Source organism: Petaurus breviceps, unplaced genomic scaffold (assembly GCF_028583685.1).
Source record: "Petaurus breviceps papuanus isolate PSGF00001 unplaced genomic scaffold, PetGlider_PUasm1.0 90686, whole genome shotgun sequence".
Lineage (NCBI taxonomy): Eukaryota > Metazoa > Chordata > Mammalia > Diprotodontia > Petauridae > Petaurus > Petaurus breviceps.
This window is the reverse complement of record NW_027187309.1, coordinates 10556306-10583223: the sequence shown is the minus strand read 5'-3', so window position 1 is coordinate 10583223 and position 26918 is coordinate 10556306. Positions and strand designations below refer to the sequence as shown.

The following is a 26918-nucleotide window of genomic DNA, read 5'->3' as shown; positions in this document are numbered from 1 at the left end:
CTCTCTCTCTCTCTCTCTCTCTCTCTCTCTCTCTCTCTCTGTCTCTCCTCCCTTTCTTTTTTTCTGTCTTTCCCCACCTCCCTTCTCTATCTTTTCCCTCCCCCTCTGGAGGAATCTGTCGGGGATTTCCCCACCGGACAGCAGAACATCTGGATCCAGTCACCAGAAGAAGCATGGACCACAAGAGGAGAACTGCTTCGGGAATCTTGCGTCTTCAAGTCCTGTTCTTGCTTTTCCGTGAGTAGGGTTCTGGCGTCTAGCTGTTGTATTGAACTTGTTAAAAAGAAGAGCACTGGCACCTTCTAGTCCGCCAGCTACCTTTCAATTCAAACGTACTCGTTTTGTTTTGTATGTGCTTTCATCTCTAACAGGGATTCCCACATGGCTCATGGTATTTGCAGATAGAACTCAGGGAGAGGAGTTTAAGACGTGCATGGGTTGGAGCTTTTGGAAGACAGACATGGTTGAGAAAACAGGGTTTCCCCTGCTCTAGGCTTATAAGGATTGTAAAGACTTCTTAAATTTGAATCTATCTGCGCCTTTTCTTAGGGTTGTGATGCTCATTGTTGAATTGCACGTCCAGGGCGCTGCAAAATCGGCAACTTTTGAGAGTGACTGTAACCTAACATACCAGCCGAACGCTGACTGCATCTTTACCATTGTGCCTAACTGTGACTCAGAAACATTGGATTGTTTAGCACAGAACCGATATTATATTTTTGTTTCACAGATACAATTGCTCAGATCATGGCAGAACAAGAAGTTGAAAATCTCTCAGGTCTTTCCACTAACCCTGAAAAAGATATATTTGTGGTGCGGGAAAATGGGACAACGTGTCTAATGGCAGAATTTGCAGCAAAATTTATTGTACCTTATGATGTGTGGGCCAGCAATTATGTCGATGTAAGGAACCGTTTCAACCCAGCTTGCTCTCAAGTCTCAGCTCACAGAGGGATTTGAATTCCCTTTAATACAGGGCGCTGACTGAAGCTTGGAATGAATGCAGACAAAGGGCCCCCTCCTTACAGGCCCCATGAAGACTTTAACTGTTCCTCTTGAATGCTGCATGGTGTTAACTTTGGAAATGCAAACTGATCCTCTAGCACCTTCCCCTTGCTCCACAAGCTCCATTGATCCTTGTTCCCCTAAAGTACTCAGCCACTGCCCATTCCGCATGGCCCTGGGATTGGGAGAGGAGGGTTTGAAAGCTAAGCTGCGAAAACAGCTTCCAATGGTCTTTCAGAGAGTTTTGTCTGGATACATTTTCATTTCCATTTCCTCCCCTCCTCCACCTCCCCCTCCCATCTACCGCCACCTTCGCCTTAGAGGTTCCGCGCCTTTGAATTCATTCCCAGGTCCTATGAAGGCCGCAAGGCTTTGGCGCCGAACCCTTTCCATTCCCCTGAATGCGCTTCTCCTGGGCCCAGCTGATGGGTGTGGGGCGGAGTCTCCGATAGCTTCTGAGCCAGGTATCCTTGTGTTTTTGCCTCCAGCTGATCACGGAACAAGCTGATATTCCACTTTCTCGGGGGGCTGAAATGAAGGGTCGATGTGGGCACAATGAATCCGAGTTGGAAGTTTTCTGGGTCGACAAAGCTTATGCCCTCAAAATGCTCTTTGTGAAGGTAACTAACTCCAGGGCTGGGATGCGCCAAAGGGAGAGATTTTTCAAGCCGATTTCATTGCCTGTGGTGGCTCAATTGACCCCTTTCAAGCACACCAAGGGGCAATGAAATATATAAATGCATAGCAATTCATTCAATCCCTAATATTCATAGTATATATTTAGGAGGTGACAAAAGGTTCAAACATCAAAAGAACGCTAAGGTCAGAAAAACCGCTAAGTCAATAGTTGGGTTTCCCCGAAAAAGCGCAGTCTATTGGTAAAATGTCCACTTCCTGCTCAAAGGCCCCTTTCTCCTGACTCTTCTTTTACCCTTCCAGGAAGGTCACAACACCTCTAAGGGCCTGGAAGCTTCCTGGAGACTGAGCAAAGTTCAGTTTGTTTATCATACTTCGGAGACAACATACTTTAAAGACGCTGTAAATCGTAAGGATGAGAGAATTTGAGGTTTCGGGTGGGTCTGAGGTGTCTTTTGTATCCCCAAGAGGGAGGGAGTGAAAGAAACCATGTCTTCCACCCTGGCGGTCAAAACTCTCCAAAATCGGCCTGGGGGAAGTCTTTCATTTAGCAATCTTTTTTTTGCTTGGTGAGGAGAGTCCAGGCTACGATGTTTCTTCTATGGCCCAGTCTCTCCCTGAGGCAGAAACCAGCAGGAACCAAGCTGCCTCCTGCACCCTCTGGGAAGCCTCTGCTAGGCTGCCCCAGTTCCCAGGAGGCTTGTGACCACCAGATGTTCCCACTGCAGGGAAGAGACAAACCATTCAGAATCCATCTGGCCACCTTGGCCCAGGGTCCACCCCAGCCTCTAAACCCTCTCAGCACTGCAGAGAAAGGCCTGAAGCAAGTTTCCCTTTTCCACATGCCTAACCAGCTGATTTAGCGAGTTTCCAGCAATGGAGAGGCTTTGCTCCTCTCTCTTTTTGCATTCATTTGAACCCATTCTGCAGTGGAGGAAGAGGTTGGAAAAAGGCGATCCTTTTCTCTTTTTCTCTCTTCCTCTCTTTCTTTTTCTCTCCTCCCCTTTCTCCTTTCCAATGATTTTTCACCCTTGGAACTGCAGTGTAATGGTGCTGCAGTTTCCCCTCATTCTCGGAAAGCTTAACAAATTCTTAAATTTCTCTTCATGTTATTTTCTGGGAACCTTCACTTTCTATACCATATTTGCCCTTGGGTTATAATTACCTAAATGCATTCTAAAGAGAGGGACTATTCAGTGCCATTCTTTGCTAAATTAGACCCTTCATACCCACCCCCAATCCATCTATCCACCAGTTTATACTAAAAGAAAAAAAGCTCTCATCTTATAAGATCTCCAGGAAAATGCCCCTGAATTTCCAACTGCCTATTCCATATCCTATAATATAGCCTGATAAATCATCTTTTTTTTTGTTACATTCTGTTTAATGTTTTCAAATATTGCGGATTTCTTTTTTTTTTTTTCAATTTTACCCCTTAGTTCTGGTGGAAGGTAGGGTGTACATATTTCTGATACACTGATTCTATACGGAGGAATATTAAATGATCATTAAATGATACATCACCGACCTACAAAATGCATTTTCCTTTGGTTCAAAAAATGTTAGACCATTTTATCATTATTGTAGAAGGAAAAAAACGTTAGAAAAAAATAAGAAAGTAAAAGAAAAAAAATCAGATTGTAAGCCATCCTAGGCCCAAGCATAGCCACATATACTATCTATGAAATCTTGGATCACAATCTCTCTGAGCTTCAGTTTCTTTCAGAAAAAAAGAAGTTTGACAATATTTTCACTACATTCCTCACAGGATTGTTATGAAAATCACATGAGACAAAGTGTCCAAGTATTTTGCAAAATGGCTTATAAGTATGACCTGTTATTGCTACATTTATCCAGAGTAATTCTGACCATGCATTTCTTTAGGAAAAGCATTATGATCCTTCAGGGGAAGACTTGAATAAAAGTATTTGTTCATATTTGTATTTTTGATCCATTTTTATCACTAGACGGGAATTTGGATTTCAAAATTATTTCCCCCAACTAAAACACAAGTGGCTAAATTCAAAAGCTTGAGAAATCAGAAGCCTCACCCCCAAGAAAGTCTCCTGATCTTATTTCTTTATTGGTTGGTCCTGAGGGGAAAGTAAAGTTGAAATTAAATATTAAATACAGAGTCCAAGTTTCAAACTATTCAACAATGGCCGGTTATTCACCCCCCCATTGTCATATCTGATTTATTAGAGATTAGAAATGGAGGCTCTATTTGGGTGAACTTGGTGGATAGCATGATAAGCCTGGAATCAGGACATTGTTGTATTGCCTCTTACTTCTTGGCAAAGATATTGGAGTGATTTGCCATTTCCTTCTCCAGCTCATTTTACATATGAGAAACTGAGGCAAAAAGGATTAAATGTCTTGCACAGGATTACACAGTTATTAAGTGTCTGAGGACAGATATGAGCTCATGGAGATTAGCCTTCCTTGTTTCAAGCCCAATGCTCTTTCGACTACAACATCTATCTGCCCAGAGTCAGGGAGACATGAGTTCAAATCCAGTCTCAGACACCATTTTTATGACCTACCATACAACACTTATCTTCTACCTGCCTCAGTTTCTTCATCTGTTAAATGGGAATCATAATAACAATTACCTCCCAGGGTTGTTGTAAGGATAAAATGATTTTTTTTATAAAAGTACTACACAAATACCAGTTACTATTACTATAGGATTAATTTGATTGTTTTCTGTTCCACCTCTGTAGCTGGGAAGCACACAGCCAGTTCTCATCGCCTATCTGCCTTAGTCACTCCAGCTGGGAAATCCTATGAGTGCCAAGCTCAACAGACCATCTCCCTCACCTCCAGTGATCATCAGAAAACTGTTGCTATGCTTCTCTCATCAGTTCACATCCAGCCTTTTGATATTATCTCTGACTTTGTTTTCAGTGAAGGTAAGGGAGGGGGAGAAGCTGATTCCTGAATAATTGATAGAAAGTGAGTCCTTTACTTTCAAGTCTCTTGGTGGTAACTTTTTCTCTAAGTATAGTTCAAAGTTCCAGTTCCATCTCCAGGTGTGCTGGGATTATGTAGTTTTCACTGGTGTTACTCAATTGACTTTTAAGGGGAAAAATCAACAAATTGGAATATATAGGAACTCAATTTTAATTGGTGGGGCTTTACAAAAAACCTTGATAGAGAAATAGGGAAGAAATATTCATTAGGAGATTGACCCAACTATAATCTAAAGCCCTCTTTTGAACTTCCTTGAGGTATGAAGTAAAGAACCTTCAAAGGCTGTGTTACAGCTGTTATTAGCAGCTCTTAAGAAAGTGAAAAAGGTAGAAAAGTTTAGCTTCATCAATGGTCTGTTTGTTGTATGTTGTCTGAATAATAGCATAGTTAGGTCAAGAACTCATCACTAAATGATAAAATTCTTTGACCACAGCAACTTATGAAGACCACTGATTGAGGTCTAGGTGCATTGGTGAGTCAATAAATTATAATTTCGAGACCTTGTAGAACCTCAGTATATTCATTATACATGTTAGTCATCAATGAATTATGTAAAATGGTTTTATAGAGACCTCCAAGTTGGTGGAATGTCAGACAAACTCTTACCACAGAAAGAGATTTATTGGATTTAAGAGCTAGAAATGACCAGAGAGGGCATTTAGTAAAATTCCTTTATTTTATAGATGAGGAAACTGGAAGTATAGAGACTTGGCCATGGTTACTTAAGTAATAAGTAGCAGAGCTTAGGATTCCAACCCAGGTCCACTGAGGTCCACTGATTCTGTCTCCAATGTTTATTACATTTCACAGATCTACATTTATCTGATGTCATTGGTGAATATTCTATTACGGAATCACATAGGATTACTGAGTGGAAGTGTTAGAGATTATCTAATCTTGATTTTGAGGTTAGGAAACTGAGGATATCAGGGAAGATAAATAACTTATGACCACATAGCTAATTACTGAAAAAACTAGGACCCAGCCCCTAATTCACAGTCCACTGCTTTCTGGCATCTATTTTGCATTCTGAAATATCATTATTAACTATTTCCAGGCTTGGAGTTATATCCTGCTAGAGGAGGTCACCATATAAATGATGTCTAAATAAGGGAGCTGTTACTGGATTTCTAGGTTTTGTAAGTTTATAGAGCATCTAGTTTCCATTAAACATTATATTCAGGATTAAACTACTCACCCAAGTTAATGTACATTAAGACTTCTAGCATAATAGTTAGAAATTCAACTTCTAAGTCATACTTTGGTTTTCTAAAATTATGTATACTTCAAATGAGGAAGCAGGTAACTCCTGGAAGTCATTTTACTCACTCTGCATCATTCACTAGGTCAAAACAACTGTCAGAACCTAGTTTGTCCTGCTGTTTCTTCCTATTACTCTAGCATCTACCCACACAATCTGTTATGAGAGATCATTTCATTTTATTTGGAAGAACCAGAAAAGAAACCCAACAGAAAAATTAAAATTTCACATTTCATATTTTCCCCCTGCAGTGTTAACTACCGACATTCTACTGACTTTAGTATGTGTTGTGTGTCTGTGTGTTTATGTCTGTGCATGATATCTGTGGTTCAATAACAACAATATAATACCATAAGCATTTTCCAATGCAACTTGCTTCCATTATGAATTCATGTTCTTCAAAAATTCAAAGTTTATTAGATCTGAATGAAAATTCTTAGATTTTATCTGTTTCAATTTAATGAACTCGTGAATTGAGAAAGTATTGAATTTAGAATTTATACCTGTATTCAAATTCTGACTCTTCTATTAACTCCTTGGGTAATCTTGGGCAAGTCATTTAAACTCTCTTGGCTTTAGTTTCCCCAAATGCAAAATGAGGGAATTAAGCTAGATGATCTCATATGTCCTTTCAGTTCTAAATCTATGATCCTATAAACTAGAAATGGTCAGTAAAATGTATTAGTATGTGCTTTAGCAAAACTGAGGGTAACTTCAATTAAAGGTCATCACTATTCAGCAGTCATCTTAAAGCACCAGGTTTGACTAGATATGAAAACAGCTTAAAATGACACCATAGACATTTATGTATGTGTGTATATAGGTATATGTATGTGCATATAGGTATATATGTGTGTGCATACATACATATATGCATATATATATAAGAGTTTGGTTTAATAGGATTTTTAAGAAATCTCTTGAGATTTACTCTTTTACAATTAATTCAAAACCTTGACACACTATGAAGACTCTATAACACTGCCAGCTATGATGAAATAGGGTAAATGTTTCCTGAAAACTGCTTGGTACTTTAATGACATTAGAATAATTTTGACTGGGTTGGAAATATATAGTAAGAAATGAGTGCAAAATATGTATATAATTATTCTAAAATTAAAGCTTGACTAAGGAGTGAGAAGATGTGTGCTTGAATCCTAACACAATCTTCCTAGCTAAATAAACTTAGGCAAGTCACAACCTTAGGTTCCTCAGCTCTAGAATGAGGACAATAATAACTGTCCTACTTTATAGGATTGTTGTGAGGCTCAAATGCATCATTATGAACTTTGGAAATGAAAGAACTTTGGAAATCAATAAGCAATATGCAGAAAGTACTATTAGTGTTAATGTTAGTAGTAGTAGTAGTAGTAGTAGTAGTAGTAGTAGCAGTAGTAGTAGTAGTAGTAGTAGTAGTACTAGTAGTACTAGTACTAATAGTACTAGTAGTGATAGTGGTGATGGTGGTGGTGGTGGTGGTGGTAGAAGAAGTAGAACCACTGTGATAGTAATGGCAATTAAAGATTCCCCTGTATTGGCTTGGTTTTCAAACTGATTGTGTTAAAACCCAGAGCTTGTTAATCCCACCACCCATACATATTGACCTAAAATTTTGCTTTTAATCACAGTCAATCTTTTTTATAAAACTCATGGAATAACTATGCCTTCAGGTTATTAATAGATATAATTGTATTTTTGTAGTATATAGAAGGATTCAGACTGTATAAATAATAGGTGATATTGTAATTGTCAACTACTACACCTTTTAATTTCTTCTAATTCTTCAGAACACTGGATACAAATTCCAGAACAGATAGGGCAGAATCAAAGTCCCAGAAATCAAGGGGCATGGGTTCAGGAATCTCTTGGTTAACATGTAAGACCCCCCCAGCTAACATTAACATCTGGGACACACTATCTTTAATTTCCCCTACCTTGGAAGGTGTTTCTGTTTTACATCATCAACCTTTCCCGTCATTTATGCCCAAACCCTTAAAAATCCCCAAACAATCTACAACCCCATGGAGAAATACCAGCAGTGGTGTCTAATCTCATGATGCCTTATGTGTGGGACACTATTTACCTGCAGAAGCAGTCAATCATCCAGCCAAAAACAAACAAATAAACATGAAATGAGGATAAAGCTCAAAGCTATTTGTTTGATAGGAAAGTAACTGTCAGATAAAGTCCAAAGGAGAAAAGAGTGTTTCCTTCCTATTCAAAGGAAAGACAGTCTATTGTCTTAATGAAACCAAACTTAAGCTAGTAGAGAGGGTGCTAAGTAACTCAGTGAATTTGGGAGTGGTGTAAAACCTTGGCTATTTTTTTTTTTACCAATTCCCTGACTAAAAATTTGAGTCAAACCAATTCACCTTGATTTAAGAAAAATAGGAGAGATAATGTGGTGTAGGGAAAAAAGCTTTGTATCTGGAGTAAGAGAACTTAAGTTTGAGACTGAATTCTGCTATTTATAGCTGTGTGACCTTGGTATTTGACCACTATGAGACTCACAAAATTACATAATTTAAGAATTGGAAGGAACCACAGTAGTCACTTAGCTTAACCCATATATGAAAGAAATACTCCAGATTATATAACCAAAAAGTGGTCTTCCAACCTCTACTGAATATCTCCAAGGAGGAGGAAGCCACCACCTAGCAAATCAGCCTATTACACGTTTGTACAGCTCTAATTGTCAAGAAGTTTTTTGTGACATGACTATGTTTCCATCTGCTTTTACCCCTTGTTCCTGGTTCTAGTAAATGCAACTGTCAGGTTTGTTAAGTTTGTTTTTGTATCTTAGAATGTAGCTCATCTGAGCTAGGTGATTTGGATTTGTCAAAGTTAACTAGGTATTGTTGTACCATATCTCTTTCCATATCTTAGGCATCAACTCTGTCAGTTATTTTTGTTTTGCCATTTACAGAATAAAGGTCATTTTCATTGGCAAGTAGAAGCAAAATCAGATTTTAGTATATGTGCCTTTTCTTTGTTGTCAGTTATCATCTCATCCACCCCAATAAAAGGTTAGATCCCTTATTTATTCTCTTTTTCTCCCCATCCCACCCTCATTTTGTTGCCCTTACCTTCCTGTACCAGCCTCAGCTCATTATGATCGTTAGTTCCCCTGGCATTGTTTTTATAGGCCTATATTCTCTTATATTCTCCCCCAGTTGCTTGGCCTTGTGACAATCTTCTGAACATTTCTTTTAAAAATCTGTATTGGTGGAACAGATTCCTGTTTATCTGCATAGGTCTCTTCAAACAATGCTTTTGTTCATCATTAGAATACTTTTCCTTTGTATGCCCAGAATTTCATTTGTAAGTATTTCCCATCCTTCCTGGAATGACTTCTACTGTATGATTTTTAGTCTCTGGAATCATAGCTTTTCCTTTATACCCTCCCAAAGTCTCAACTACATGTCAGAATATTCTAGGATTCTTTCTCCTCTATCACAAACTGTGGGAGGGAGGGGTCTTTTCTTTCCACGGTTTCCATCATTTTCACATTAGTAACTGGTTCTCTTAGTGAGACAGATACAGAAAAGAATTCTCCTTTGGGATACCTCTGTCTTTTGAAGGATGAAATTAGCACAAAGGCAAGCCATGAAATTATTAACTGCTTTGCTTATGCAGAAATAGAGCTCCAGTGGATGTCTGGATAATTGAAGTCATTGCTACCATGCCATGCCTTTGTGCCAGATTTCTGATCTGCTTCACAAACTCCTCATCTATTTTCTTTTTCTTTTCAAGTGGTCTGTACTATATTCCAATAAGAATAATAATTTCTGGTTTTCCTTCTATAGATCTTCACTCAAATATTCTCAATATATGCTTCCCCCCTACCTTTCCTCATGAGTATACCTTCTTAATATGCTGTGCTAACCCTTTCCCCACTTTTATCTCACCCACTCCTTTTAAAATTAGGTACACACTTCTAGAACCATGGTTTAGTTATTAGTTACATCCCAACAATTCTCAGTGATACCTATAAATGCAAATTTGACTCTTTGTCTTTAATATCGCCAGTTCTTTCCTGCTTATACTCTGAACTTTTGTGTATAGATATTTGCTGACATACATTTAACTACCAGCTCCTTTTTTGATTTTATTCCATTTCTGGTAATCTCAGTTGTTATTTTGTTTCTTATGTGTAACTATTTCTGTGGTATTAACTGGGAGGCTGTATATAAGGTCTCTGCTATATCTTAAGTGATAATAGATCTCTCTATTATTGCTATCAGGTCAACAATTTATGTGCCTCAGTACTCCTGTCAAAAACCAACAACTATTACGCCTCTTCTCTTCTTCCTTTGGATGAATCTAATAGCTCTACTGGATCAGTTTTTGAAGGACAAATAGCTTCCTCATCAAAACAGCTAGCTCTCATCTTTTGAAAGTTTCAAATCTGTTTTTAATCTCTAATTATACAGTATTACTTTCCTTCCCCTCTCTTCTGTGTAATACTTTTCTATTCCCATCTTCCTAACGAGGGTCAAGATTACATGCAATGCACATTTAGTTTCCTGTTTTCAAGACTTAATACTTTCCCCTACTTCATGGTTCTGATATTCAGTCTTCATTTAAAAATACTACTCAGAGGTGTTTATACCTGGCTAAGATGTTTACAGGGAATTATCACCTCATGTAACTTTAAGAGTCCAGACCAACCTCCTTCCCTTAGTCTTTATTCCATAGCTACAACTTTGTCAATGTTAAAGTAGTGTCCACTCTTCATAACACCATTTGGAATTTTCTTGGCAAAGGTACTGGAGTGGTTTGCCATTCCCTTTTCAACCTCATTTTAAATATGAGGAAGCTGAGGCAAACAGGGTTAAGTGATTTGCCCAGAGTCACAAAGCTACTAAGTATCTGAGACTGGATTTGAACTCAGGTCTTACTGACTTCAGGACTAGTCTTCAACTCCATCCACATTTTTCACAATACATGGCCCACCTAACATTCTAGTCTATCAATTTTCTTTACTTTCTAATTGTTCTTCTAATTATTTTCTCATCTTGCTGACTACATTTTCTTAATTCTTTGATCTTGCTTTAGGTACTACTTTAAATCCTCCTTAATCTTTTTTTTTTTTGCTTTTTGGAGGGCAATTGGGGTTAAGTGACTTGCCCAAGTTCACATGGCTAGTTTTGTGTAACATGTCTGAGGCTGGATTTGAACTCAGGTCCTCCTGACTCCAGGGCCAGTGCTCTACTCATCGTGCCACCTAGCTGCCCCTCCTTAATCTTTTAATAACTTCCTTGATTGTTCTTAATTCTTCTTTTCAACCCAGAAGTAGAATTTGGAGCAGTATCTGGGCCTGCAGATTGTTCTTTGAATTTTACTAAATTTATCCCAAATTTCTCTGCCCAAAATTCAACCTCTGATTTACTTCACGAGACCAAACCCATCCAAATGACTAAAAATTGACTTATTTGATTTAAGGCTTTCTTTCTCTTCTTCCAACTCCTATAGCCTCCCATAGAAGTCAGAAATAGAAGCCTCAGTATCCCTTCCTATACATTTATTGCCCATGCTTACAAAGTTGTTTAAAGAATCAAATGGAATAATCTGTGTTAATAACTTCCATTTATATAGCCCTTAGATGTATGCAAAATTCTTTCCAATCAAATTTAATCCTCAAAACAGTCTTGGGAGATAAATACTACTGTCCCCGCAGAGAAGTTAAGTGACTTTCATAGGGTCACTCAACTAGGACACCTTAGATTAGAGGCAGGATTTCAACAAAGATCTACTTTGGGTCTGGCACTCTAACTACTATTCCATAGAACCCTGTATAACTATAGTGTCCTATATATTCATAATGAACTTATTAACATAGAATGAAAATATCTCAAAATTACCTCCTCCTTGTAAATACAACTTTAAAATGGTTTTAAACGCCCTCAGTGCCTAAGATTTTAAAAATAAATCTTTTAGGGGTGGCTAGATGGCACAGTGAATAGAGTACTGGTCCTGGAGTCAGGATGACCTGAGTTCAAATCCAGCCTCAGACATTTCACACAAAAAAACTAGTTGTGTGGCCTCAAGCAAGTCACTTAACCCCAATTGCCCTCCAAAAAGCAAAATAAATAAATATTTTAGGAGAACTACACATAACCCAAAACCAGATAAAGTTGCAATTAACAACTGTTTTCTTGTTCAAAAGTCAAAAATATCATTGCCCTTGGTTTGCAGAGATGAAAGTTGGTGTTTTTAATCTCTAATTGTATGCTATTACTTTCCTTTCCCTCTCTTCTGTGTAATACTTTTATATTCCCATCTTCCTAACAAGGGTCAAGATTAGAAGCAATGCACATTTGCAGTTTCCTATTCTCAATACTTGATACTTTCCTGATTTTCATCAGTTGCTTTTGTCTTTTTCTTCTTCACTCTATTTGATGTGAGCATTTGAGTTATGTCATACTATAATTACATTAATGTGTCAGTGGTAAAGAAAGCACATGTGGCACCAGAGATATTCATGAGCAGTTTCACCAAAAACTGACTTCAACCAGAAACAAATATACCCTTTTTGTTAAAACAGTGCTTCACCAGAAGCAGATTTAGAAGTTTAAGGACTGGGATAGTATTAAAACTGGAATAAGTCACATCATTTTCTCTTTGTCCCCAAAGTTTTTAAACAGATGAAATCAGGTAGCTGGGTGGCATAGCAGATAGAATGTTGGGCCTGGAATAAGGAAAATCTAAGTTCAAATATGGCCTCAGTTACTTCCTAGCTGTGTGACCCTGGGCAAGTCACTTGATCTCTTTTTGCCTCAGTTTCTACAACTGTAAAGTGGGGATGATAACAGCAATAAGGATGTTATTAAAATGAGTTAATATTTATAAAATACTTAGCACAGTGCCTGGTATATAGTAATAGGTGCCATATAAAAGCTATTGATTATCATTATTGCTTATTATTATTTTAAATATTTTAAAAGGAATATCAAAAGAGGAAAATAAATAACTAATCACAGAATCCACAGATTGGTAGAGAATTAATAAACCATGTATTTCATTTAATGCCTGAAAAAGAATCCCTTTCCTCATCATCCCCAATAAGTAGTCATTGATTAATCACTAAACATTTGTTAAGCACCAGTAGGTGCTAAAAATTGTGCCTATAATCCTAGGGAAAGTTATTTGTCACTTATTCATTCAACAAATATTTCTTGAGCGCAAATAAGTTTAAGAATATATTGTTCTTAGCACTCGGCACTGCAGAGTGAATACAAAAATAAAAAGACCCTAATCTGTACTGTCCAGGGTTTGCTGAGGAAGAGAGGTTAAGTACACAAATAACTCATCATCATACAAGATTTACAACCTGAGAATGGTTTGTGTATTGACACACTTGGCAAGAGAGGGAAAAGAATTGTTTATCTGTATTCTTTTTGGTTTGGGGTAATTTTGTATTTGTGATTACAGAATTAGTATTACTTTTAGGTAATAGCTGGCAGAATCACCTCTTTCTTTCCCATTATCTTCCTGTATCCCTACTTAGCCATTGTAGCACCTAGATACCTCTCCAAAGGGCAGGTCTAGGACTGTTGCCCTGGATTGCCATAGCCTAGGCATGGCTGAGTTAGCAATGCTGCAACTTGCTTATTTCAGCATCTAAGTGGATCGGGAGTCCCATCAATGTGCTCCCTCCAAAGGTGTAGATCACAAACCCATCCATACCTTCTCATCCTATGAATTCTTTTTCATGTGGGTCAATAAATCCACCAAAGAAAATCTATCCAAAATACTAGGGCTCTTTACATTTTTTGTTTTTTAACATTCTCTAGGCACCAGGTATAACCATCTATTATCCCTTATTTTTGATGGACAACCAGGCCAACAACTTTCCCCAAGGATACATTTCTTGGATGATTTCTTTTATGCATACATCATCACTGATAATGTGCTTTAAGCTCTTTTTGCCAACTATATTCTCTGTCCTTTGCCCTTCGAGTTACCTGCATTTTTAATTCATGGAAAATTGTGATGTCTCAGGATTCTTGGTCACAAAACATTGCTGACAAAATTTTCGTGTTTGAAAAGTGTCAGAAAGCAGCTTGTAGTTATTGCAAGTACTGCACAAATCCACTTTGCCCTCTTCCTCCTATTGAATTCTTGGCCAAGATTATTATCCACCTGTATTGCCTGGTCAAAATATTGTATTGGTGGACTAACTCATTTAGTTGCCAACAAGCTACTTGTTTTAGTCTGGGACAAAAGGCAATCTTCATTCTTTTGACTTTATCTGATATGGATCATTAGTCAATATTTTTTGAGGTGTGGATCTCGTTGAGAAGACCCTATAGTATCCTGGGATTTGGTGTCATAAGCACAATGTCACACATAGAATGGAGGATATAATCTTATAGGGAATTGTTCTATTTGCATTCATTTGTTCTATTTGCATTCATATTCAACAACCTTAATTGCAGTGACAAACATGTTTTGTTAACATATATCTCCCTGTTAAGGTAGTTTTTGTGGTTGTATCTTTGAAAGAATTGTGGGTTTTATGAATAAATAAGTAGCATAGTCATTGCTGGAAGACAGCCTTAAAACAGCATTTTGTTCCAAGATATCAAATATGCCATCTTGTTTTTAATTGTTTAAATACTGCCCCCCCCCAAGGGATATTGCATCTATCACAACTTTTGGTAAATTGTGTAATTGTAAAGATGTGGTTTCAGTAGCAAGTCTACTTCCCTTTTCATATTTTCTATGAGAATTCCTCTAATATGTGTGTGTAGATTATTCTCATTAAAGATATACAAATGAAGAAGTAGGAGAAGTAGGACTATAGGTCATTAGTTATTGCCTCTTTGATTGCTTTGGGGGGAATCATAGATTCAGTTAGAAAGGGTCTCAGAGGTCATCAAATTCAAACCCCTCATTTTACAGATGAGGAAATTGAGACCTAGAGAGGTTAAATGCTTTGCCTGAGGTCAAAGCTCTAGAGGCAGGTTTAAACCCAGGTCCTCTGACTTTGGAGCCAAGGATCTTTCTAGTATACCACACTGTGTCTGATTCCCTGCCCTCTCCCCTTCCCCCTATGAGAATTCAGTATGTAAGTGGATCTGCCCCATTTTCGTTATCTTGGAAACTAGTCTCTCTATAATTTCAAAATTTCTGTGCCTCCACCAGGGATTTCTTCTAGGTATGTGAGTTCTGTTCCAACATCTCCTCCCTGCTCATTTTTCTTACGTTCTCCTGTCTTCATGTAACACATTTGCCCTTGAAGTTAGGTATAAGCTCCTTGAGGACAGGATTCCTTCAGAATTGTCATTGTATCCCCAGTGCCTAGCATATAGATGAGAAATCAAATAATATTTGTTGAATCAAAATCGAAATGTATTGTCTCCATTGTCACTGATGATGAATGTAGCTTGTTACAGAAATGCTTAAGGATATATTCAAATGATGAATGTTTGTTGCCTTATTCTGAGGGTCTAGCTCCATCTGTAAAGGCTCTTGGGATGATCTCACTTGGTTAGGTCTCCAGCCAAGTTTTCTCCTGACTCATTTCCTCCTTTAGGATTCTGTAAGGTGAAAAAGCTTGATCTTCTACTATTCTCTGTAATGTTTTACAAATGAGATTACATGATAAAAATAGTGATTTCCTCAGCTACCACCAAGTTTCTTTTCTCAGTGATGAGATCAATTGGTTGCTGATTGAGTCAGTTTCTATTAACTTTTGGCCCCATTCTGATAATTGATTCATATTACAAACTTCTGTAGTACAGAATCATATGAGAATCTGTTTTGGTCTCTTTTCCTTTATTAATTTCCTATTTTTACTATCAATATTTTCTTTGAACAGGTTGGATTATAGCTATTTTAATTGCCCATAATATTTTCTCATTTTTATTCTTTCATTTTGATGTTTATTTTGACTATGTGATAATGGCTTGATGGTTTGATGCTACATAGTTGAATTTAAAATTATTCCTACTTTAGTAAGTAGTTATTTGCCGTCTACTATGATATCATCAATTGTATTTTTGTCTTCCTATAAAGTGATTGATATATCCAATGCCTTCCTACTATCTTTGTGAAGAAATTCATGATATGTAGGTTATTAGCCTATTGAATATACTATATGACTTTGGTTTTTTCCATACCTTACTATTTTCATATTTAACTTTACTATTTTTTACTATTTTAATAATCATATTGAGATGTTTGTGCCTATTATATATTTGTATAATTATTCTCTTGTCAAGAGGGAGTACCTTGGGGCAGCTAGGTGATACAGTGAATAGAGCACCAGCCCTGGAGTCAGGAGGACCTGAGTTCAAATCTGACCTCAAACACTTAACACAAAAAAATAGCCGTGTGACCTTGGGCAAGTCACTTAACCCCAATTGCCCTACCTTCCCCCTCCAAAAAGCAAAAAAGCAAAAGGGAATACATTACAGTATAGAGTCTTTTCTGGCCTAGGGGAATTAATGTATCTCCTACTAAATACAATAACTATATTTTGGGCAAATTGTAGATTATGGTGTCACAATAATAATTAGCACTTACATAATGCTTTAAGGTTTGTAAAGTGTTTTACAAATATTATTTCATTTGATTCTCACAATAATGCTGGGAAGTAGTTGTTATTATCTTACCCGTTTAACATATGATAAAACTGAGGCAGACAGAGGTATAATGATTTGTCCAGGGTCACACAGCATTGTGTGGATCTAAGGCTGGATTTGAACTCATGTTTTCCTGACTCCAAATCTAGAGCTCTATCTACTGTACAACCTTAATTCTTTTAAGGCTCACTCATAATAGTTTTCTAAAAAAAAATTGCATTGTGTGTATGTGGGTGGGATCACAACAGAAAAAAATTAAAAAAGTTTTTAATTCTCAAAATTGGATATGAAAAGAATTATATCCTATACAAGCCAAAGTAGATAGTCTTTCCTCCTGTGAATTGTGGTGCTTCCCATATAATATCCATCACAAGCAGTTATTCTTTCCTTCTAGAGTGACCATGTTGTATGTAATGGGATGATTATCCTATAGAACTGTGGCATTCAGTGCACCAGAAATGAAGGGACAGAGTATTCTGTTGGCAACAGATGCCAATGGCAGCTCACCTTTGGCTTATCATTTCATGCCTGAACTAGTATTATTTTTTCTAGGTTAATTAGGATTATTGCTCAGATGAAAAGGAGACTTGACCAAATTCTCCTACACATTTTACATTTTAAGTTTGTCACATTCTATTTTAAATGAATGATTTTTCATGGTAAATCTTTATTTATACTAGGAAAGGAAAAAGAAGGACCAAACAAAAAAACTTACATAGCCAGATATGATGTAGAAGGATATTAATTTCAAACAATTGAGACCACAGAATGGCTGGAGACACAGGTAGTAGAAACAAAAATGTCTTTTTAGCTTTCCCTTTTTATCCAGAAAAGGTCTCATTTTCAATACATGTCAGTAATGTTTCATCAATTTTTCTTGCTTACCAGGAGTTTTAGGGCAGTAATTGGTGGGGAAACAAGATGTTATCTGTTACCGCCTTTCCATGATTTTGTTTTGGGATCTACAAGTGCCATAACTGATTAAATGGGATAGGAATCCAAAAGACTAGATGCTTATTTTCCTCTTCCCATGTCTGTTATCATAGGAAAATCTGTTATCTGTGAATTGAAGTGCTCTAGGGCTATATAGAGTTTCATTTGGGCCCAAGTAGAGCCTATAATTTGAATGACAGGGTAAACTCCTTAGGTTGTTTTAGGGATATAAGGCCAAAATTACAGAAAGGAAGAAATATAAGTGGAGGGAGAGACAAAAAAAGAGAGAGAAAGGGAGGAAGAGAGAGAGAGAGAGAGAGAGAGAGAGAGAGAGAGAGAGAGAGAGAGAATAATAAATAATTTGGTATAGCTGAAAGTGTCCCAAGGGAGTTCCCTTTTTTTGTTAAATTGTTCAATGGTCACTAACAAAGGCTTTGGAATAGCTTCTTAAGTAATATGATAAAGGACTTCTTTATAAAGAGCTTTACAGCTATCCCTTTGAATTCTATATATGATATTAAGTTAAATTCTAGAGAAGATTGAGGGAAAAGGTTTTTGTAAAGGAGAAAAACATATAAAGAATTCATGAAGGAAAGTGGTCACAGCCAGCAATTTTGGCATGTATAAATGCATGTATACATTTCCTAGCAAGTAATGTCAATTAATTTACATTCACAAAGGGATATTAGCACTAGAAGTTACAAAAATCCCATATAAAAAACATCCCCTTATCTATAATAGAGGAAGGACCCTGGGAGCTACAAACCAGGCCTTCTGTAATAGATTGTGACAGAGATAGTTTAGCAGGCCCTGTCATAGTCCCCAACTCACCAGGATTTTTTATACAGCATCATATTCATGAAATGATTTGTCAGTCAACAAAAACAACTGTGAATCAAAAATGATTTGAATCCAGTGGCTTTTTTTTTAATGTCTCCTCTCCCTCATTGCTGCCAATTTATTTCCATTAACTCCCTAGCACTCTGTATACCTGTAGATGACTGAGAAGAAATGAAAAGGAGATTTTTAAAAAAGAAAATCTATACCAGTGTTTGTTTTTAATGTTATATTACTGAAGTACATTTTACACCTTTTGTATCATTTGTCATATATATATATATATTTATTTAATATAGGAAGTATATTAAATACATTCTGACTATGCCATTTTCTACTTAGCAAACTACACTTTTTATACCAATGTCTAAAGACTTTCCAGACTTGGAAAACCCAATATGATAGGGAAGGTTTGTGCTTCTAGGTTCCTGTTCCAATAGGCGGCATCACTGGTCTGAGATCATATAATTGTTGTATATTCTATCTTACTTTGGTAGTATCTGCTCTACCATTCTGGGACATTGGAGGTTTTGTTTACAATTTCTCTAAGATTTCTATTTGAATTTTTAACAGAAAATCAAAATAAACATGTTGGAAGTAACAGAAAATGTGATGCTTCCAAATTGTTTAATGTTGACAAACCCCCAAACTTTTCAATGACCAGCTCCAGTCTCACCCCTGACTTTCCTAGTATCTCTCTGCCAGGACTGTTGTGAGGACAAAATGGGTTAATATTTGTAAGATGTTTTGCAAACCTTAAAGCACTGTAAATGCTAGATATGTGATGAATATTATTACCCCATACTGATGTTTATCTGTTTTCTAATTCTCAAAAAACTTAAGAGTTGCCACCATATCTAACTAATTTGGGCAAATCACCCTTTATCATCTATAGACTCCACATCTGTGAAACAAAGGGGTTAGATTCTATGATCAAAGATTCCTTCCAGGTATAAATCTATGATCCTATGACTTTATTGCTAGTATTACTTTCTAGGGTTTGATTTTCATGTAAACATTCTCTTTCCAGGAGGATTGTTTATGTTCAGCCATCCCAGTGTATGGACTACATAGATGTACTCTCTCAGTACCTATGATCTACAATTCAGAATAAAGCAAGGTCCTGGTCAGGCTAAAGTATACCAAGGAACAGAGCAAGAATTGAGGCTGCTTATAAATCTGAGGAGTAGCTAGTACAGTGTACAAAGCACTGGGTCTGGAGATAGGAAGACTCTTCTTCCTGAGTTGAAATATGATGTCAAATACTCACAAGCTGTGTGGCCCTGGCCAAGTCACTTACCCCTGTTTGTCCCATTCTGCTCATCTGTAAAATGAGCTGGAGAAAGAAATGGAAAACCCCTTCAGTATCTTTGCCAAGAAACCCCCCAATGAAGTCACAAATGGTCAGACATGTCTAAAAACAGAACCACAATAAGTCTAAGAGTCAAAGGTAGAGCCTCCCCAGGAAATTTTTTTATTCCATTTAATAAACATTTTGAGAACCTACTATATCTCAGGCACTGGGCTAAGAACTGGGGATATAAAAAAGAAAAAGACAGTTCTTGCCTTCAGAGTAACTTACATTACAATCTAATGGGAGAAAATGATGCACAAAATGATTATGAAAAGATGGAAGCTATCAGGGCACATCAGGGAGTATGAGGCATGATTTTCCAAGGAGTAGAAACCAATCAGAACAGCTGATGGAAAGAGGAGAGGTACTGAAAAGTTCAGATCCCTGCACTTTTTAAGGGAGACTTTGGGAAGAGGTTAGGGCTCTCCCTTCCGAGCCTTTAATCAGTGGGGAGAGGAGGCTGAGGGAGGTGAGGTGTTAAGTATCTAAAACAGCGGGTGATGAGATTTCAGATGACTGGAGCGAGATGCGCGATCTCAAGACAAGTGGAACAACTGATGGAAGATCTGCCTCATAGGGACTCCATCCAAGTCAGCTACTGCATTCATGGTAAACTCTTCAACTTGGAAAGGTTACAAGCCAAGACCCAAGTGGAGGGAGTGTTGGTGCACAATTTTCTGTTTGCAGATGATTGCGCACTCAATGCGGCTTCTGAAGCAGAGATGCAACAAAGTATGGATCAGTTCTCTGCTTCTTGTCCTACTTTTGGCCTAACAGTTAATACCAAGAAAGCACAGGTGCTCCATCAATCACCATCACACCATCTATGTGTGGAGCCATCAGTTACAGCAAAGGGAGAAGTTGTGAATGCTGTGGCTAAGTTCACTTACCTTGGGAGTGTGCTTTCCAGGGATGGACACATTGATAATGAGGTTGACCCATGCATTGCCAGAACTAGTTTAGTGTTTGGAAGGCTCTGAAGAAAAGTATGAGAGAAGGTTTTTTTTGGAGTTTTGGAGATACCTAGGTTTAAACCCCAGCTCTACATTTTGCTGCCTCTGGGACCTTGAGGAAGGTCCTCAGACTCCAAAAAGAAGAAGACTGATTACCAAACTGAAAGTCTACAGACCTGTTGTGCTGACCTCATTGTATGGCAGTGAAACCTGGACAATATGCCAGTGCCACACTGGGAAAGTGAATTGCTCTCATTTTAATTGTCTTAGGAAGATTACCTATCACCAGGATAGAATACCAAACACCAAGGTCCTTATTTGAGCTAAACTGCCAACCATTCAGACTCTGCTTCACAGAGCACAACTCCAATGGGCTGGACACATGGTTCAAATGCAAAACACAGGCTTGCCAAAAAGACTATTTTATGGAGAACTCACAAAGGGTAAATACTCACATTGTGGTTAGAAGAAGCAATACAAGGACACTCTCAAGGTCTCTCTTAAGAACTTTGGAATCAATTGTGTGACATAGGAGACACCGGCACAGGAATACTCAGCACGGTGCAGCCACATCAGAGAAGGTGCTGTGCTCTGAGAAAAGCAGAACTGAGACAGCTCAAAGGAATGTGTACATTTAGAGAATCCCCTTTAAATGTTCACACAGACTATTTGTGGCTGACCTGTGGCAGAGCATTCCAAGCTCACATTGGTCTGGTCAGCCATAGTCAGACACTTTGAAACTTGACTCTAGCATAGTGATGTCATTTTGGTCCTCTTCAAGAATGAAGGACAACAACCAGAATATTCTTTATTGTGGCCACAAAACTGTGATCAAATAATTAATCCTTTTAATTTCTTTGAAAACTGAGACAAGACCAAGGAGGGAACCATCTCAGTTATTATTACAAAAAGAATCATGGCCTTTCTCTAGGCTTTTGTAAGCTGGGAGTTCTAGTTTCCCTGCTGGGTCTCAGCTAGTAGGGCCAGTCTAGCTTGATTAAAAGGATCATAGATAAAATCATGCTCTCAGTATTAAAAGAGAACTGAAAAGTCATCTAATGCAACTTTCTTCTTTTTGTGGTATGTTTTGGCTTGTTTGTTTTATTGACGCCTTTTGATTTTACATTCCATTCATTTCTAATTCAGTTTCTCCCCACCACTCTACCTAGGGAGGCTTTCCTTTTGCAAAGACTGAAAAAGAGAAAAAGAAAAGCAGTTCAGCCAAACCAAACAACACAACTGAAATATCTGGGCAGCATATTCATATTTGACAACTATAGCCGGCACTTAGCATAGTGCCTAGCACATAGTAGGTGCTCTTTTCCCCCCAGCTCTTAGCACAGTGCCTGCTACATAGTAGGCACATAATATTTTGAGTTAAATTAATAAATAAATGCTTATAGAAAACTTAAATATATTCCATGATAAAGAAGGTGCATTTCCTCAGCTTTTCAGTTTGTTGTTCCTTCTATTTACATTCTTGTAATTATTATGTCTATTCTTTTCACCATTCTCCTTATTTTGGTGTATATCAGTTCATCTGCATAAGTCTTCCCATGCTTCTCTGCATTCTTCATATTCATCACTTCTTCTGGCATGATAACATTCATTCCCTCAATAGTAGACTCCTACTAATTTTTTACTTTTCTTTTTTTGCTACCAGCAAAGATTATGCAATGAATATTTCAACCCTTTGTTTTACAGATTAGTCAGTGAAGGCCCAGTGAGGTTCAGGGACTTCTTCAAGGTCCCAGAGGCAACAAAAGGTAGAGCTGGGGTTTAAACCTAGGTATCTCCAAAACTTCAAATTTAGCAGTCTGAAGATACCTAGGTTTAAATCCCAGCTCTGCCTTTAGCTGCCTCTGGGACTCTAAGGAAGTCCCTGAACCTCTCTGGGTCTCCACTGACTAATATGATGGATTAGTCATCCTAAAGATGCTGCTAGTGGAAAAAAGGGGAGATACTTGAAAAGTTTCAATCCTAACCCTTTATTGACTTCCATTGACTAATCAGTTTCTCCTGAGAAAAGCACATGTTCCAGGCAAAAGTGTATCCTAGAGGCAAATCCAAGTCATCTTAAGGATTTCATATTGGTTTCTTTCCTTGGCTCTCCCACTTGGGACAGAGGTTTTTCAGGAAAAGGATCTAAATATACAGTGAATGCTTATAAGAAATTGTTGAGTTGATTTGGAAAATCGATCCTTTGTGGGGAGTTATTAAACATTATTGCTTCTTAATAGCTGCTCAGATGTTTGGTTCTTTGATTGAATTTGTTCCTTAAAACAGGCCCCCAGTTACTCCCATGCAATAATTATCTTCCATTAGTTGCCAGTTTTAGTGGTAAGTTTAAAAGTTCAATGAGAATTCTAGAGCAGCCTAAAAGAATGAATCTTTGAAAAGGCCTTTGAAACCCTACTCTAGTTCCCCTAAATAAACTATCTGCTAATGCATCTTTCCTGAGTTCTTCTCCACCCACAATTCTGTGAATGAAAATATTATCAAACAACTGGGAAGTGATAAGAAACCTCAGAACAAATAGAATCACTTCAGCTTTAGGACAGCAGGAGCATAATAACCAACTACATAAATGACAAGGATCAAATCTTTATGACACTAAAAGACTTTAAAAGAAAAAAATCAGGCAGTCATCATCCAAATGTTTTCCCACCATGGTGCCAAGCAAGGAGCTAATGCAGTAGAAGTATTCAAAAGAGAGCTAGCTTTGGAGTCAGATGACCTGGGCTTGAATGCCAATCTTGCCACTCACTACCTGTATGACGTTGGGGAAATCACTTCACCTTCCTGAGCTATAGTTTTTTCATCTGTAAAATGATGGGGTTGGACCAGATGGCCTCCAAGGTCATTTGCATCTCTGAGGCTATGATCTTATCTGGAAATGGAAAGATTGTAATGGTTAACACAATGTTGTGTTTTTGATGTCAGGTAGGTATAGTTGGTAACTTGGGATTTTATAGGGAAAACAATCCAATTTTTTTTTAAAAGTCACCATCAAGGTATATAGTAGGAATGTGCAAATCTAGTTCAGTGATATAGTGAAGAATATGTGTGAAATAAGGCATATACTATCGGACATAATCGGTGTCTTGGTGGATTATATTTTTTGTTCCAAGAAAGGGCAATATTGAGTCTATGATATAGGGGGGAAATGTTGTGGACCATATGATCTTTAAGATTCCATCCAGCCTCAAATCCCCTGTCTGAAGATAATTGGATATTGTTCCACTGAGTCACCTATGAGGTTAAATATTATAAACTCCACAATCTGTTGGTTAACTTTATGGTCTCTTCAATAAGTTTCCATTAAGTCTTAGCACAATATGTGAGTTTGGACATAGCATGATGTCTAGTAAATTCGATTCATGATTTCTCTCCTAGCATCAAAAGACTGGATGTAGTATGCAGGATATGGACTGAACATTATCTTGGGGGTCAGAAGACTTGGCTCAAATCCTGGCATTGCCATTTAGCACTTGACCTGTGTGACCTTGGTCAAGTCACTCTCCCACATCCCCCTTGTTGATTTGGGCCTTTTCTTTTTATTTTAAAATGAAGAAATTGAATTTGATGACCTATAATATCTTTCCCACAGTTCTACATCTATGATTCTTTTCCTTAACTTGTGCTGCTGAACTGTTAAGCATTTCAGTGTAGGTATTTGAAGTATGTCACTGATATTCTGTTGGCTTTTCTGTTTCAGAGCATAAGTGTCCTGTTGACGAGAGGGAGCAACTGGAAGAAACTTTGCCTCTGATTTTGGGACTGATCTTGGGCCTGGTCATTGTGATAACGCTCACAATTTACCATGTCCATCACAAACTGACAGCCAATCAGGTGCAGATTCCAAGGGACAGATCTCAGTACAAACACATGGGATAGGGGGAGGCAGCTAGCTAGGCTATAGTCACTGCAAGCCTTTATCAGCTAGTGAAAGCTCAAACACCTACAATGTCCTCCTCCTTCATTCTCCCAGGACACACCAATAGAACTCCACATACCAGCCAACACAATTTGGAGGCTCAGCACATGTTCATGCTTAATTCCAGTGGGTGAAAATTCTCCTCTCAGGTTCTAAGGGTGAATATCAGCCCTTTCACCTATTCTCTCTCCATGCAGGGAATTAAACCTGGGGAAGTCAGCCAATGTTCATGTTTTTTTCTGGCATTGCTTGGATTTACCTGGGCTAGCACAGGGGAGTCAAGGAATAACATACCAAACTGAGAGGAGAGTTTAGCCTTACAGATTAAAGACAGGAACCTTTTTTTTAACCCTTCATGAAAGGAAACCCTTTTTAAGCATGGATAAATAAGAGAACTCTTATTCTTTTGGACATTTTTGGATTACCCTGCAAAGTTGTCAATAAGCAAAATATATAGCACCCCATGCTACTGCAAGTTAACTTGAAAGTGATACATGCTTTTGGCTGGGCTTCCTGCATGTACAATGATTGTCATTGAAGTGTTACATTGCTACCTGCAACTGATGATTTCACAGCAAAAGGAAATGTTAAATTTACTATGCAGACTATTTCAGGCATTATAAAAATATAACATGTACAAATATCAGAACTTCATATAAATTCATGTAAGTTTGTTTTTAAAATATGGATTAAAATATACAATATATAGCATTTGGATTCATTTCTTGGGGAAAAAGTAAACAAACCTAGCAAACCTCTATAGCATAATGGAATCCTCACAAAGACAAAAAAGAATTGTTGCTATTTATTAAAACCTTCAGAAGACCTGGTGAGATGAGGGACAGTTTTCATTTTGGTAGTAGAGAGGCAGGAAGGTGGAAAGACTGGGGAGGTGATTGAGGCTAAGAAAGTGACCCTTGCTGATTGAGAATATTAAAAACCATGATTGGTTCTGCTAAAAATAGTTAATTTCTGTAATGGAATCTGTAAGTCCATAACATAACATTTCTTCCATTCGTATCCATTAACATATGTAAATAAATATGGGTTCAGCATATAGTTTGGATTAAAACAAACTTTAAGGGAACTGATTATACCTTTGAACTAGTCTAAAACTCCAGGAATTTTCTGAGTTTTCATTTTTATTTGACCCTGGAAATCAAAGAAAAGAAACAAAATCACAGAATCTGAGTTGGAAGATATTGGCCCACCCGAATCCTGAACAAGAATTCCTTCTAACGTCTGTTTGATTCATGGTCATCCAACTTTCCCTGGAGACACTGAGTGAAGGTGAACTCGTTTGGAAGCAGCCTACTTCACTCTTAGATAATGCTGATTGTTAAGAAATAATTTCTTTATATTAAGCCCTTATTTTTTTTTTCTTTGCAGCTCTCATCCTTTGCTCCTACTTCTGCCTTCTAGGGATCAGTAAAATGCAACCAATCCCTCTTCCATATGACTGTCCTCCAGCATTTGAAGAAAACTACCATATATTTCCCAAATTGTTTCTTTTCCAAGACAAAATTCCTAGTTGCTTTAATAGATCCTCAAGGGCTCTTCAACATTCTAGTCTCCTTCCTCCTTGGAGACACTGTAGGGGAAGGAATGGGATGAAAAATTCCTCGAAATTTAAGGTTATGCTCCCCATTATTTCTTTTGCTCTTAAGATACATAACAAAGTCCTAAATCTTGTTTCTGACCCATAATTCCCAAGAAATGTTTAGCTTTGGTAACAGTCTCTAATGTAAGCCCTCTGGCTCTTCTCTGATCCTTTCTTCCTGTCTCTCAGGGAAGAGGCTCTTGCTTTTCTTTACTGTGGATACTTTGGGTTCTTGTTTTCCCAGAGGCCCAACAGTGAGGTTTAGCTATTTCCAATCCTTGTGATGTTCTACAGACAGGCTAACAATTCAACTAGGTCAGAACCTCCTCTCACCTTTTAGCACTTAGGGACATGAACATTAAGAAAGAAGCAATCCAAATGTTTTCTCCTTTTTCTTGTCCTTTCTACTGTCACCAGGCTATGGCTCTCTATTCTATGCTCACAGACCTCATACAAATATATAAGCAAAAGCAGGAAAGTATGCAGTTTGTAGTAAACACTTGTTCCCCCTCTCAAATATTTATAGATGAAATAGGAAAGTATGAAAATGATGAGCAATAACAATTACATTAATACACACACCAGAGATGGAAGATCAGGCATTGGATAGCTTTTGAGCTTGTCTTTTTAATGGAATTCACCAACGGCAGGAGTTCATCCCCAAATGTTCATTATCTGGTCTAGCCTTAAAGGTGAAAAGTTACAGCAATTTCAACATTTCTTCAGAGCCAGTGTATTGCATTACTCATTCCCAGAGGATTTTGTTATGTCTATTTTTCCTTCATTATCTATTTTGTGCCGATAAGAAAAACTTTCCTATCTCTTCTCAAGTAGCAT

General features: G+C 37.6%; 1 protein-coding gene across 1 annotated transcript; it reads left to right on the top strand.

The window, feature by feature from the left end:
* The first annotated feature begins 54 nt into the window (after positions 1–54).
* On the top strand, positions 55–25144 carry LAMP5 (lysosomal associated membrane protein family member 5). The gene is made up of 6 exons (XM_069065384.1): positions 55–237; positions 731–903; positions 1494–1625; positions 1945–2050; positions 4365–4553; positions 24263–25144. Exons 1-6 carry the CDS (start codon positions 174–176, stop codon positions 24439–24441), a joined length of 843 nt encoding a protein of 280 aa, XP_068921485.1. The 5' UTR covers positions 55–173; the 3' UTR covers positions 24442–25144.
* The last annotated feature ends 1774 nt before the right edge of the window (positions 25145–26918 follow it).

Coding starts and splice junctions, on each gene's coding strand:
- LAMP5 (XM_069065384.1), top strand. CDS start 174: ATGGACCACAAGAGGAGAACTGCTTCGGGAATCTTGCGTCTTCAAGTC. Junction 904..1,493: donor GGGCCAGCAATTATGTCGAT/GTAAGGAACCGT, acceptor TTTTGCCTCCAG/CTGATCACGGAACAAGCTGA. Junction 4,554..24,262: donor TGACTTTGTTTTCAGTGAAG/GTAAGGGAGGGG, acceptor TTTCTGTTTCAG/AGCATAAGTGTCCTGTTGAC.